The sequence below is a fragment of the Eutrigla gurnardus genome (assembly GCF_963514095.1).
Source record: "Eutrigla gurnardus genome assembly, chromosome: 23".
NCBI classification, from domain to species: domain Eukaryota; kingdom Metazoa; phylum Chordata; class Actinopteri; order Perciformes; family Triglidae; genus Eutrigla; species Eutrigla gurnardus.
Genome location: NC_139934.1, coordinates 6,011,659 through 6,027,335, shown reverse-complemented (window position 1 = coordinate 6,027,335; position 15,677 = coordinate 6,011,659). Strand labels below are relative to the sequence as shown.

At 43.1% G+C, this 15,677-nt stretch overlaps 1 protein-coding gene across 4 annotated transcripts in view; it reads left to right on the top strand.

Annotated features, from left to right (window-relative positions):
- The window catches only part of poln (polymerase (DNA directed) nu), a 33,077-nt gene that overhangs the window by 11,837 nt on the left and 5,563 nt on the right, over positions 1 to 15,677 (top strand). For all 4 annotated transcript variants that reach the window (XM_084002794.1, XM_084002793.1, XM_084002795.1 and 1 more), the window contains 5 exons: positions 5,411 to 5,465; positions 7,143 to 7,220; positions 10,747 to 10,858; positions 12,837 to 12,919; positions 15,455 to 15,586. In XM_084002794.1, the coding sequence (XP_083858920.1) occupies positions 5,411 to 5,465; positions 7,143 to 7,220; positions 10,747 to 10,858; positions 12,837 to 12,919; positions 15,455 to 15,586 (460 nt within the window). The remainder of the gene's footprint in view (positions 1 to 5,410; positions 5,466 to 7,142; positions 7,221 to 10,746; positions 10,859 to 12,836; positions 12,920 to 15,454; positions 15,587 to 15,677) is intronic.

The window sequence follows — 15,677 nt, the reverse complement described above, 5'->3', positions numbered from 1 at the left end:
TCTGGGATTCGGCTGAGCATCCCATTAAGTGTGTATGCTGGTATCTTGTAGCTTGTTTCTGCCATTTGTAAGCAAATTCAAAATGACAGCATTGTAATTAATATTTCAGATTATTTTACACTTTAAAGCCGAGAAAATGTACTTCCTAAACCACCGAACCACCAGTAAGAGATCAGAATAGTTTGTCAGAAATCGTATATAGAATTGTGACATGAAGGATAACGCGAGCCACAGAGGGGTGATGAGTGAGATATATTTATATATTGTAGTTTTATTTAAGTCTGTGAAAGAGCATGGAGACAAACTCTGCTGCTGGATTGATTGGAGCGAGATCATTTCACCATTAGAAAGCCAGGAGGGAGGAGAGCTGACTCCCTCTTGCCTTTTTTTCTTCTTATTACTCCAGCATATGCATTAGGTTCATAATTATTCTCAGCGTAATGTGGAGTGGAATGTGCCGACTCACTCAGTGATCACGAGGGAAAAGCTGCAGTTTATAGTTTTGGGTTGAGGGGGGAAAAAAAGGCAGCTGCTCCGCCACTCACCACTGTGACACACACACATTTAAATGAGCAGTGCTGCAGAGGGCTTTAGCTTTCATCTGTTGTGAGTTCAATTGAGGTGAAGCCAGACTGCAGTAACAAAGGGGTGCCTGGATTAAAACCGCCATAAACGGGTGCTGAGTTTAAAGCGCTGTAAGAAGTGATTCTCACTGCGGAGGGAAGTGGAGCTTTGCTTCATCCATTTTTACTTGCTAGAAGCGAAAATATGACAGCTTCCTCCTCTCCCGCTACAGTATTCCTCTCTCAGGTTTACTCCTCATTTTCAGTCTCTTGGGCTCTTCTTTTTTCCTCCCTTACATGATGCTTTATGTCCGCCTATTCTTTTTCTCTTTCCCACCCCCTCCCCTCCCCGGTTAAACCTCATTTAATGTGTTGCAGTGACATAAGGTCGTCCCAAGGCTGATCTCAGCACTTCACTGAAGTGTGTGTTGTGTTTTCTGCTGACTCCCTGGCAGTGTTAAACACTCAGGCAGGCACACACACATACTGTACGATTATATACACTTTATTTAAAGATGTGGGACAGAGGGAAAGAGAGTAGTTTGGATTTGTGTTATTAAAAGTGAAAGATAGCTTAAGGGTGCATGCTTTTATGTAACTTTACACTTTTAGTCCATTAAATCTCTCTAAGGGTGATATTTTACATTTAACACTACATCTATTATAATAATAATATCTACCAGTTAGGTTTCTTCAGAATTCAGATTCCTAACACGTCGGCTAACAGACGTGCTGGGAACGGGCGGATCCATCGCTCCCCGCAGGAAGAGAGGGCACAATGGGCAGTAAGTTCACGGCCCTTGGAAGCATGAGAGTACACTTTCAGAGCCAGACTAGAGCCGGTTGCTGCCAGACACCCGTTGAGAAGTATAAAAATATTTTCGGTATATTATGAATCTGTGGAAGGACAAAATAGACTTTGGCAGGCTGCCACAGTCTCAGTAATTAATGGGAAACACTGGGGTTTATAATGAGGCTGACATTTGAGTGAAATCAGAGTTGTTTACTTACATTAAATTACTATGAATAGTCCCATATCTTCCCCAGTATATCAACCAATCGGCCAGGGCTACTGCTAAGAAGTCATTTTTGTCAACCCACTTGTCAGTCACCGCTCCTTCCTAGATAGGCCGGCTGCTGGTTTGGCATCCATGCGCTGATCTTTCTCTCTTCACGCTGAGCAGATGGATTTCAGAGATTCTGTTTGTTTGTTTTTTTAGTCGTGGTGCGAACGGCGATAATTTTGCAGCGCGCACGTCTGAGTTTGCATACAGACATGCATGTGTTTTTGAATGTGGGTGCACGTGCTCTGTGTCGAGTCAGTACATTAGCGCTGTGCGATTAAATTGCCATGCACCAGCACAGTAATTCAGTCGTCCCCCATCTGTTTAACAAGACGGTACTCCACTGAGACGGTCTCTCTGTGGGCCAAATGTATGTTTATGACAGCAACGGCGAAATTTCATTAAATTTTCACTCATGATCTTTGTAAAATTAGCGCCAGATGCATTAATGTAGCAGTGTGAAAACTGTTTTATTGGTACACTGACTTATAAAGCTTGGTCGGGACAATACCAGCAAGTCATAACCCTGCTGCTTAAAGGTAAACAGAGGTGGAGAGCAGAACAAACTGCAGCAGTCTGGATGTTCAGAATCCATAAGCTGGTTTAATTTCTTATTTAATAGCCGTGGTCATTTCTCTAAATGAAAGAGCAGATTGAGCTTTCCGATGGAGGGGAATAAAATCAACAGAATTTGCCAGAATCAACATGACAGGCATCCTGTGCAAATGCTAATGAATATACAGTAATTAATGCTGCTGGACCAGCAGGAGCCACTCATTATGACTCATTTCATCCCCCTGCTCTTTCACTATAAATACTTTTAAGTGATGGTTTAGTATCTGCATCTTAACCTGGAAGCCTTTTCAAAGCTCTGGTGGATATTCAAACCAATGTTGATCTAAGAACCTGAATCCCTGGGTTAACAGGTGGTTTGGCAAAAACTGTAATTATCAGGCCATTGTGAGCTCATGTTAGGACACAAGTGGGGCATTGAGGATACGTGGAATAAGGAACAATGCTGCTCACGGTGTCAGCAGTGGAAAGAGAACACAAAAAACAAGCACATCTGCATGATTAAGTGGCCCACTCAGAGTCAATGAGCCCAGGAGAGGAAAACACAAGCGTGTGTGTTTGGCCGTCGATGGCTCAGGCATACTTTCAAGTACTGTGTGTGTGTTTTTGTGTTTGACAGCCTAGGAATATTTATGGTGTCTGTTTTTGCATGTGTGCAACAGAGGGTAGTACACAAGCATTTGTGTCAGCTCTGTTTAATTCACACGCGTTGATGTAATTAGGGGAGGAACAACAACATCAGCCGCTATTTAATGGAGCCCGTTTGTGCCTGTTTGTGTGTGTCTGTGCATTTTAATTTTTTGATACCTGTGCATAGCTGTAGTGCTCGTGCTCCTGTATCATATTGAGTTGTGAATGAATGAAACACAAAGATTAGTGTGAATTTGTGTGTGTACTCAGGATCTCTCAGTCTGATTCATACAGTGTCATATCGTTGTAGTCTGGCCAGTCTGATGTTAGTTAAATTAGGTTTATAATTCTGTTTTAACATCATAATTTCATTCTCATTCCTTGAGATTTATGCTGTCAGTGTGTCACTGCATGATGGGAAAGCTGACTGCTCAGTGGGTTTTTTTGTGGTATTCATAATTATTAAGGCAAAAGAACGCTGTCAACAGTATGAGCTGTGGTTTCCCCCAATGTTTCACCGAGACATTGATGGATCCTGGCGTGCAGCTGGGCTGATTTGGCAGAGCGGAGACTCTGGTGGAAGGGAAGGACGTGGCATGTGTTTGTTATGAATAATGCATAAACTTGACAGAGGAAACAGAACTCAACTTTTAGCTTTCTCAATGATGCGTAAATACTCACAGCGTCTCTCGGACAGCAGCTCTTCTTTGCTCTCCACTATTGTTCACATTTAAGAGAATGTACTGAATATATGTGATTAACATGTTCCTCATTAATAATGGATTATTTCATCCAACTGCAGCCTATCCGCTTCCAGATTGTGCTGATCTGCGGATATGACTGCAGTCTGCTCATCTCTAATGCACGAGTTGAAGGCGTTGACGGGTTTGAATTTCACTGGAGTTGTACTATGATCTCATGTGACTATATATAACACGTTTATTGATTTGATAACAAAACAAGTTTGCATGGAGCTCGATCGCCTATGGTCTGTCTGCTGAGAACAGCCTCATGGAACTAATATTTGACTGCTTTTTTCTTGTTTTTGTTATTGTTTATATAAGCAATTCAGGCTCCATAGTTGATCACTGTAGTTATACCTATATTTTGTAAGTGTCAGCTTTTTTTTGTTGTTGTTTTTTTTTCCAGTTATTTTATTTGCAGGGGAAACAGGAAGTAGTTTGGATCTGTATTCCTGGAAATTTAGTTTTCCTAATGTACAGTAGTCGTAGTAGTAGCAACGTAACTGAACGTGTGTGTGTGTGTGTGTGTGTGTGTGTGTGACTGGTGCCTGGTCTATGATGTTCACACCCAGCCACTGCAGTCCTGTCTTTTCATCCTCCTCTCCCCCTCCCTCTGTTGAATAATGAATGAGTTGTGAAAGCAGAGGGCTGTTTTCTCTCTCTGGATCACACGCAGGCATGCACACTCACTGTGGGGTCAGACCAACTACTGCGCATTTAGAGTCTCCCCATCATGCCAAACACCCTTATGTGTGTGTTTGTACATTCGTTTCCTGGCCTGTAATCCGTGTCAACTAATATTGAGCCATGGATTTGTGTGGTCTCCGTGTATACAGCGATAAGTATGTCCTCAAAGTCCTTGATGGTGACCTTGAACATCCCCCTTATACACACACACACTCACACACCGTGAGTTGTTGAGTGTGTGTGAGAAAGGTTGGATACAGTGGGATTAACAGGGATTAAAATGACACTGCTTTTTTCATCCCTTCTTGTGTGTGTGTGTGTGCGTGCCTTATCACCTTTCCTCTTTTTCCTGCTTCAGGCAGAAAAAAACCCCTGCATTTGTGTAATTTCCTATCTGTGTATATCTGCAAAGTCTTGGATTACTCTGTGGGTCGATGCAGGGTGGGCCAGGAGCCCAGTGAGCATCAGGCTGTTCCTATTTTAAGGCGCATGTCTGAAAACTTGAAAGATCTGGAGTGTTGGCCGCAGTCCCAGGACGGCTTTTTGTTAATGTCAGCCAACCAAATCGTACAGTAAGCAGATTCTGCTGGTCATATACTATATATTGGGGGATATTCAGAGGTGCAATGAGGACACGGATGATGCTTATTATGTTAAAAAGTGGGATTGTGAGGGAATCCACCATTTGTTGCATCATATGGTGGTTTGTGGTTGTTTGTTTCAAGAAGCAAGGATTCATGGAAACATGAAATTAAGAGAATAATACAGGAAAAAGTCATAATAAGTAATATCCATATGATAATGTACATCCTCATGAGCCTTATTTGAAGGGAGAGGGGGATGATATCATCTTGTTATAAGACACACACAAATACACACAATGAATGTCACCCCCACACCTCTATATCTTCATCTCTTAATTACAGCCTCAAAGGAGCATGCTGGGTGTCGCTGCAGATATATACAGCTGACCTTTCTCCCTTATGCGGAGCTCTATTAATTTATTTAGGTCTGCACAGGAGGGAATAATTTATCTTTATGAAAAGCTATGTTGACAATGGGAAGACCCACTTCCATAGAGTAATGAGACACCGTACAGGTGAGCAGTTAACTCCAGCAGGCTTACAACATGTGTTTTCTCTCAAACCAGAACTTCCAGGCCCTACCAAGGCAGCCACTCCAGATCACCAAGAAGCACATCCCAGGTAAGGCACACACACACACGCTCGTTAACACACATACACACCACCCACGTTACAGAGAACGAGGCAGTGATGAATGAGTGTGTGTGGGCGAGGGAGACCTACAGAAACTGATGAGCAGTGAGCTAGTAAAGAGGCTTTATGAGGATGATGAATGTCAAAGTCACTCAAATTCTCTCCACCGTATATTTGTGTTTGTCTGATCTTTACTGTGGCTTCTGATATAAAGGCTTAATATTGCACCATAAGCCACATAACATGTTATAATTGATGGCATGAAATATTTTGTATGGCTTTAAAATAGATTCGACTAAAATAAATGATTTGTTAAAGTTGACTGTTTGTCACAGAGGCATTTATTTTCAGGTGAAATAGGTCATTAAATCTTCCTTTCCCATGGCCCTGGTTCGTCCAACGATGATGTCACGGCTTTGTGACCGTCACTGCACAGGCACCACTTGACAAATGATCAGCCTTTAATGAGGAATGCATGATCATGGTTTTCTGAGGTCACCACTTTTCTGGAAGGCTCCGGTTTAATACTCTGCAGGCAGCGCGTCCCAAAGCAAAATTTCTCCATCTGCGGATGAATAAAACATCAAAACAAGTCCACGCATCTGTTGGCACGGCCAGACCGCCTCGACTCTGCTGTCAGTCACAGCCAGTGGTTCCACTCTCTGTTTTATAGCTCTATTTCTGTCCCTTCCTCTGTGTTTCTATGTTTCTGTCTCCCTCTGAGTGATTCATAGGTGCTAACATCAGCGCCCCTGCAACTCACTCCCGCAGATTCCCAAAGCCCCATGTCATCAAATCCTCATCTCTCTCTCTCACATCATCCTTTCTGTCCCTCTACGAGCATCCAACCTCCTCTCTCTGTGTCGTCCCTGTATTAGTGATCACTGTCTTGAAGTGAGGTCCTCATCACAAATGATTACACAGAGTTTACGTGTGCGTGAGGTCACATTTTCAGTGTCAGCATGTACGTGTTTGTGTCGGCACGTCCTACTGTAGTTGTATTTTCATCGTGCTGACGTGGGATGCGATGCTTCATTGTTGCCCGTCCATTTCTCCTGCACTGAAGTCAGCACTTCTATGCAGCTCCTCGTAGCAGAGAGCGCCGGGACGGATTGATTCTGATTGGATTCTGATTTGCTTCTAAATGGGGGCGTTGTGGCTTCATAACTTAACTCCTCATTAAGTCAGGTGTCGGCGTTGGCTGTCTTTTATTGCTCCTCTAAGTCCCCAGCCGCTCACTGTCTGTGTTTCTGTGTGGTTCATTCTGTCAAACACACACACACACACACACACACACACACACACACACACACACACACAGGATATCAGAACTAAATCACGGTGTTATGCTGCGTTCACCCGCCATTGTAATAACAGAATTAAGAAATCATAGAGCGTGTGTGTGTGTGCGGTTTCCTTTTTAATATTGAACAGTTTTCTTTTCATTTAACCTTTTTTTTATTAGTAATTGTGATAAGGCTAAATAATAAAATAAATACTAACATCAAATAATGGTAAAATGTTAAAGTGATAGTTGGAAAATCATTTATTTACCATGAAAAATATTCAGAATCTAAATTTGCAAGAGATTAGTAGAAGCTTTTATGACATAGTTAGTGCTTACTTTGCAGTGAGAGATGATTTGCTGATGTTTGGTCCCCACAGGACAGGAGGAGGAGGTGGTGACTGTTCATCCTCGGGCAATGTTCATTCCTCAGGAAGGGTGGACTTTTCTCTCTGCAGGTAAGACAATAAGAAATGTTTGAGGTCAAGGTCAAGGTTCGCATCACATCGCTGTGTCCTCCGAGGATCTTTTAACATGTCACCTATGCTTTCAACGGTCTTTGAAGAACCCTTTCTTCCTAAAAGGATGAGAAAAGGTTGTTAATGGAACCCTCAGTCTTAAAAATAATCCGCTCCAGTCCGCTCGATTTGAAGTTTAAACTTAAAAACCCCTCTTAGGCTGACATTTTAAGGTCACTTCAGGGTGTAAGTCAGGAGCATGCTGTGCAGACCGAGGGGAGAGCTGGGACACTGTCAGCCTGGGAGCGCTTTGTGGGGAACGCCGGGTGTCTGCTGGCCCTGACAGTGTGTCGCGCGCTTACATAACCAGACAGATAAACCAGGGTTAGCAGGAGGACAGCAGCGGGATCAGTGCAAGGAACTCGAATGTACACACAACATGGCAGGGATTCACGAGCACGGGCCCCACACAACCACATGCTCACACACACACATGCGCTCAGGCCCAGTTGCCGTGGAAACAACCCCTTCCAGGGAGCCATCGCCAAGTCACCCCCTTTATGTCCTCCAATGTCCTTCCCTAACTGGAACAACTGCAGTGTGTGTGTGTGTTTCAACTACCATCACTTTTTAGTGTCCCTATTAAAAGTTCAAGTGAGGGGCACGTCAAAAAGTATTATGTGTCATACTTCCCTGTCTGTGAAGTTAGTGTGTGTGTGTGTGTGTGTGTGTGTGTGTGTGTGTGTGTGTGTGTGTGTGTGTGTGTGTGTGTGTGTGTGTGTGTGTGTGTGTGTGTGTGTGTGTGTGTGTGTGTGTGTGTGTGTGTGTGTGTGTGTGTGTGTGTGTGTATGATGTATCAATCCTCCCCTCAGCAGAATCCAAATCATGACTTAGTAAAAACTGCATAGCGATCAGGTCTGTTTACCAAAGATGAAACAAACTATTCTTTTTTATAGTGCATTTTGAGCAGCCTTCCTCTCCTCCACCAAACTGTGTGTGTGCGTGTGTGCGTGTGTGCGCGCTTGTTTATATTTGCAATTGTCAATGTTATTTTCTATTGGGAGATGCCTGCTGGTGTGTGTGGGCTGGAGCTGAGAGAGGAAGAATTGCAGCTATCCAAAATGAGAGCAAAGGCAGACCTTATTCCCTCATCAACCCAGTTAGATTTAGTTTTTAATTTTAACACAAACAAAACACATACAAGATAAAAAAAAATGTATTGCAAGATATTGTAGACTTTATTGTGCAAAAGTATACCTTGAAAAATACCACCTCACATTTTAAAAACACCTTTTCACTGTTTTGTTTTGATATAATTTATATTTTTATAATAGCAATGTGTCAGCCCACTATGATAAATGATATGGCAATTTAGTTTTGGCAACTTTGCCCTTTGTCACTTTGTCATTGGAGGTTTAACGATTGCTGGAACAGTGGAGATGTCTCTCTAGACCAACTACAACGCCTAACCTCACTCTGCACTGCAAAGCATCACTGGGCTCTGTTCAGAGTACTGTGGGTGGTTCCATTAAAAATGGATGAGACACGGCCCGGTCCCCTCAATATCTTAGCATTGTGTCCAAGCAACTACAGGAGCTCGTACAAATTGTTTTTAATACTTCAGTCTCGGGTAATACATAAATAAACTTAGTAATAATAGTATAAAATGACACAGTGATTTGTTAGGGCTGCAACTAACGAGTGTTTTCATTACAGATAAATGATTGTCTTTAATTAAGTTGTTGCTCATTTTGTTTATAGAAATAATCAGAAATAACCGTAATGAGTGGCCAAAGGGATTCATTTAATATTGTGTTTTCTGATTGCATTCAAAAGTCAAAGTGCTCCCAGGGCGACAGATATTCAGCTTATAATCATTTAAATGTACATTGATTCATTTTGATTACATTTTTCAGTAAAGCAAGGGGAAAACAACAGTGGATTTTCAGTTAATTCAGTGTTAATATGCTAATTAATCTGAGCTGACGTGGTAGATCTAATGCATCTAAATCTATGTGTTATCAGCTGTATAGTTGAACTGAACCGGTTCAGTTTTAAGGGTCGATCTGTAGAGGAAATTACTGGAGGTCAAAGTTATTCTTGTATGGATCAATATATGGATTCTTGATTGTTTTTATAGCAGAGACCGTCACACACACACACACACACACACTCAAGATCACACCTTGTAGTCTCATATTATTACTCTCGTTCAAATTCATGCACACACATTTTCTTTCTCCCTTTTAGATTTCTGAAAACACTCTCTCTCCCTCACACACACACACACACACACACACACACACACACACACACACACACACACACACACACACACACACACAAACCCTGGTCAGCAATATGTTTCTGAAGCTGCCAGCCATGCTTGGAGGAAATGTGATCTGACTCATAAAACATTGATGGGAGGATATCTTTAGAAACACCCTTCCTCACCTCATCACAACCAAATCCAGACGTGTCTTCTCCTCCATTGCTCACCTCACCACCACCCCTTCCTCCTTGCTTCTTCTCTGTATCCATCTCACCGGAGCCACTCTTCCTTTTCTTATCCCTTTTATGGTTTTCCTCTGCAGTAGCTGGTGTCCGTTTTAACCTGCATTGTGAACTCCTTCCTTCCTCTTTTCTGTCGGCCTGAATGATATGAAATGACCTGACATCTGTTTCAAAGTTAATTGTCAGATTAATCCATCAGAAACACATTGCTTCATTCCCACTGAGAGAAAATCTCTCATTGTCACGCTGTCCTTTTGGAGTCATTATTCCCTGGATTTGGCTGGGATTAATTTGATTTTGTAGCAGCTGAGAGATGAAGAGGCAGTAAGGGAATGTCCTGCAGTTGTCTATGTGACAAGAGAGCTGTAGCCCTGCCAGTCAGACCTGTCGCCCTCACACACTGTCATCGAGTGTCTTCTGTCTGGACGTGTCCGTCCATGTTCCTGTTGGCAGATTGACTGTGCATCTTTAAATGCAGGTGTATTTTAGTGTGCAGTCAGGTGAGACACAATTTCTGTCTCCCCATTTTTGAAGCCGTTTTGCTGTGAGTGCCTCCGTTATAGCCTCTGGTTATCTCTCTGCTTATGTAAGTTCCTTGGGATGTTTCTAAGATGATTTGGTCTCAGAGGTCTTTTCAGAGAGTGTTTTCTGGCTGTGCTGCAGCTTTACTGTCCTGAAACTGTGTCTGTACTGCACTTTCTGTCCTATCTCCAAGTTGACCTCTGCTTCTTTAACTTTTTGGCAAAATAAGCATCCATTTAGGTCTCCAAAATGGATTAAATTTGATTCCTGATACTAACAAAAACATGCAATGTTCATTATGTTCTCACCTTTGGAGAGAGCAAAGCTCCCAGTTTCCAATCCTTATGTTCTGATCTTTTCATCTAATTGTTGGCAAGAAAGCAAATAAGCCTCTCCCCCAAAATGCCAGGTGTGTATACCTGGATGAAGATGATTGCAATGTGATATCAGAGTAATGTGTCATTAAGGTGTTTGTTTGTTTACATGTCAGACTTCTGCCAGGTGGAGCTGCGTCTGCTGGCTCACCTCTCCTCTGATCCTGAGTTGCTTCGTGTTTTCATCAACCCGCAGGCGGACATCTTTAGCATGTTGGCCTCTCAGTGGTAGGTCACACACACTCTAACACGTACACACACACACACCTACACACACACATACACGCTGATTCTTCCCTCGTCTCATTGCCAAGGTGAGTGTTGATGCTCCACAGGCTTTTTCTTTTCCTCTCTCCCCCCCCAGTCATCCCCCCCCCCCCACCACCAACCCCCAACTGCCGGCTCTTTCACTTCAAACGCTAATAACCTTGTTGCCATGACTACCATGCCAACTGCCTCGTTGGCTCTCTTATCCATGGGCGGGACACCCCTGGGCTGGTTGCCCTTGTGATTTAATTGTCGTGCTTTTGAAGTATTTTTGCGAGTGTGTGTGATTCTCCTTGCCAGCGTGTGTCGGTGTTTACACACAGTTCAGGCCTGTCTTTCTGATGCTGTGTGTGTGTGTGTGTGTGTGTGTGTGTGTGTGTGTGTGTGTGTGTGTGTGTGTGTGTGTGTGTGTGTGTGTGTGTGTGTGTGTGTGTGTGTGTGTGTGTGTGTGTGTGTGTGTGTGACCCAGTGTTGTACATTTACTCCTGTCATCCATCTCAGTCAGCTGTGTGGCAGAGGGCGGCCTGTTAAACAGATTACCTGGTCATACAGACCACATGAACAGCTCTGCTGAGGCTTTACATAGTGTGTCTTTCATTATCTCTCTCTCTCACCTTTAAACAAATGAACTGGTGATCGCTGCAGCTCAGCTGGGATCACTTTGACTTTGTCTCTCTTCTTTTGGACCTTCTGTTTCTCTCTTTTAGTAGACGTGTTCTATGTCTTTGTTTCTTTGCCTCTCTGCATTTTTCTTCAAATGCTTTTGGTCATTTTCTTGCCAGCTCTGTCCTCGCTCTTACACATTGTTTCTCTCCTGTAATCCCCATCTCCCCCCTCTTCCTCTTGTTCATGTTAATTTCACTCTATCACACCTTTTTCTTGTTTTTTTCCCATCTTGTCTCCCTCTTTCCTCACCTTTCCTTCTGTCATTGCTCCCCCACCAGAAATGCCACTGCCTTTAAATTCCTGATCTGTGTAGCAAGAAATGTTCTGATTAATTGTTGCTTTTAATAATATTTAAAATTATTAAAAGCCCCCCCCCCCCCGAGAGTTCAAACAGTTGTATGGTAGCGTACACACAGCTGGCCTCCAGTTGATTAATGCCTTTCCAGCAGGGGGCAGTAAAAATCCAGTATGGATATCCATCAACCTTATGCACAGTGGAGGCAAATGCTCCCCTCTACCTTCACCTTTCATTTACCAGACACTGGCACTGTTAAGTTTAATGACATAGAATCCTTATCCTGAGGTTACAGGCATCAAGACATCAGGTTACAGGCATCAAACAACACGAAAACAGTGGAGTCTTGAAGATTCATTTTTCTGAGTGCATGTGTGTGTTTGTGTGTGTGTGTTTATGAGTGTGTGGGGGGGGATGCTCTCCCAACACTGATCAGCAGTGGCAGCTCCCAGTCAGCCCCGCAAGACATGCCACTTTGCAGACGCATCATCCAACCCTGTCTGATCCCCAGTACTACGGCTGTCTACAAGTCACATTACATAACTCCCCCTGTCTCTGTCCCTTTCTGCAGTCCCTCACAGTACTTCATGTCCTTTTAACTTCTATGTATCTGTGGCACTTTTTTTGTAGTGCACTTTCACCTTCTCTGTGTCCCACCAGACAGCAATCAAAGTGGATTTCCACACTTACACACACATGCATTTCAGCTGTTTACTAGAATGTCTGCACTGCTGTGTCTCAATTCTCAGTAGAAATCCTTAAATCCTCAAGGGTCAATAATAGTAATCCAGTGTATGAACATGTTAAACTTGGTCATTTGTACCATCTGTTAAAACTTGTTGGTTAGAATCAGACTTTTGAACAAATCTGTTGACCTTTACACCATTTTATTTTCCCCCTTTAAAACATTAAGAATGCTTATTTCCATTGAGTATAGAGTCCCACACTGCCTCTCTCAATGTGTTTTATGTTTGTCAGGAAAGTGGTGAGTGTGGGTGAGGTGACTTCTGAGGATCGGGAACATGCCAAACGCATCGTCTACTCTGTCGTGTACGGGGCAGGTGAGCACAAACCTGTGTTGTTTTAAAAAGTGTCATTTAGCAGCTGATTATTCTGACCTGTGATTGGTTCATTGTGTGAAAAGGGAGATAAATCAGAAACAGAAAGATGAAGGTATGGGAGGAGAGTACGGCATCACAAGGTTGTGATTATATGCTAAGATGTAGGTGATCTTTACACAAAGATGCCCTGTGATTTCAGCATTTCTTTCCTGCTGTGGATCACATTCCTGATTCCACCGGGCCGACAGGGATGGCTGTACAGATTGGAGGGGCAGATATAAATAGAAAAGGAGAGAGCAAGATGAATATATAATGCAACCATGTGGCCCATAAAGAGACTTGCCTGTGTCACTCGTGACCCATTTATGGTTCAAACACATACTGTGTGCACATACGTGACCAGTATGCTGCCAGTGGACATGTGTTTTATATATATATATGTATATGTATACAAAACGTGAGCAGGTTTACATGTGCATTTGTGCTGTCAACTGTGTGATTAAGAAAGGTTTTACAGGCAGTCTGCACTCTTCATCAGGTTTTATTACCAGTGGCTAATTTAAATGCTTATGTAGGGGTACAGTTTTTTTTTCCATAGGCTCACAGAACACCAGCTTCTGCTGTGGTCTGGTGTGAAATGAATTAGTTTCGGTGAACTACGGTGGCCTTCAGGGAACCTTTGGTTCTGAGCTGCTGTAGAAACACGGTGAACAAATGAAGAAGCGTGTTTCAGGTCCAAAATGTGTGACATAGAAAAAATTCCTCATCTTTAAAAACCTGTAGTAGTTTGAGCCTCTTGTCAAAACAGCTATTATACCAGACGACAGCACCTGTTCAAAACACAGTTAATCATACATCATTGTTTTCACAGAACTGTCTGCATGAAGGGCTCATTATTTTTCAAATATTTTCACAGGGGAAACAAATGAAAAAAGCTAGCTTACATGTTATATCATGCATTGAGAAACCATGTATATACTTCAGGAAAAGCTTATGGCCACAGGAAGTGAGACGCATACTAAAAATATATCCCTTCTCTCTCTCTCCCGCTGTCCTTCTGCTCTGCAACATCATGATATAGCAAGAATATAAATTTGATTTGGTTAACCAATCAACAGTGGCCCGATAGCGCATGGTTTACATCAGAATCTGCATGAAGGGAACTGGGCCAGCGGCATATGACAGGAGGCATAGAGAGCACTCAAGAGCTCAACAAAAACACACACTGATGATCGAGTCATTTCTAGGAAACTCGATAAACCTCACCAGTCAAATGCGTTGAGGGGGGGGGACGGATGCAGAGAAAATATAGAGTGCACAAGGCGACGTAAAGGAGAGCAACGGAGTGAGATGCTGGGAGGAGGAAATGTAGGCTAAAGGCAGAGGAGAACGGGGGAGGTGGCGGAGCAGAGTGGCAATGTAGGGGAAAGGGGAAGAGTGAGGAGTGGGTGGGGCCGAGTGGGAGAAAGAGGGATGTGAAGAGGAATGGAAGGAGCTCCTGATGAGCATAGACAGACAGCTCTTCGTGGAGGGATGCGTTGCCATGGATACCAAATACTAAAAGGAAGCTTTCTCTGCGAGACAATAATCAGGCCAGGGAGGAGGGGCAGAGTGCTGCTATAGACTCACACACACACAGACACACACACACACACACACAGAGAGACATATGTATGCAAATAGGTCAACAGATAAGAAGGCCATCTGATGATGTTGGGAGGAGAAACAGGTATTTTGTCCAGTGGGGAAATAAAAAAGATGAAATGGAATTAAGGATAACTCAAGTTCTTCATTCATTACATCTGATTAATTAGATCAGATTAGCAGATTCTCCACTGGGGTCTTTAGTGACCTTTCAGCAAATGCTCCAGCATATCAACGGTCTCCTTGCACCTTTCGTTGGGGTTAGAGAGGGATTAGACAGCCTCTACCCATCATCCTCATGGTGACTTTGGAGTGTTGTGTGTTGCGTTCTTTACTTTGTAAGTCACTCCTTTACTCACACGCCTCTTACAGTCTTGACCTGATCCTTGCCCACTCTTGTTTTATCTTCTCTTCTATCGTTCACCCTTCATTTGGCTTTTCTTTATTCTCCTCCTTTCTTTTATCCTCTGGTCCAGTCTGTCCTCCGACACGTCCCCTTTCAACTTCTCTTTCCCTGCTCTCTCTCTCAGCTCTTTTCATACTATTGAGTCAATAGTGATTAAAGTTATTTGGCCGCGTTTGAATTCACTGGTTGTTCATTTGTCAGCTCAAGGTCTTGAGCAGAAATCCCATTTGAAATGCAGATCATCACGGAACGTTGATATAAAAAGAATAGTTCAAAATGTTAGAAAATATGCTTTATCGTTTTTGTGTCGCATTTATACTGAAGTGTAAGAATGACCAGTTATCCAGGGTTTTATGCCAACTGCAGTACCTTCCTAGTACTCTCTGCAAGAAGGCAATACGTGTATTTCCCAAAGTGTACCACTTTTTTATGTTGTATCGGCTTCCATATTTAAATACGAGTTATAATATGTATGCTCCTTGCAGGTCGTGAGCGTCTGTCGGGGATCCTCGGGGTGAGCGCTGAGCAGGCCAGCCAGTTCCAGAACAGCTTCCTGCGGACCTACAGAGAAGTTCAGGCCTTCATCCAGAGGACCATCCATCAGTGTCACACGCAAGGTCTGCCTTCATTCACATTTCCATTCTGTTTTCCTCTGAGGGAGACATTACCTCAAGGTTATCTAGCGTCTTAATGCTCCTAAAGATAAAG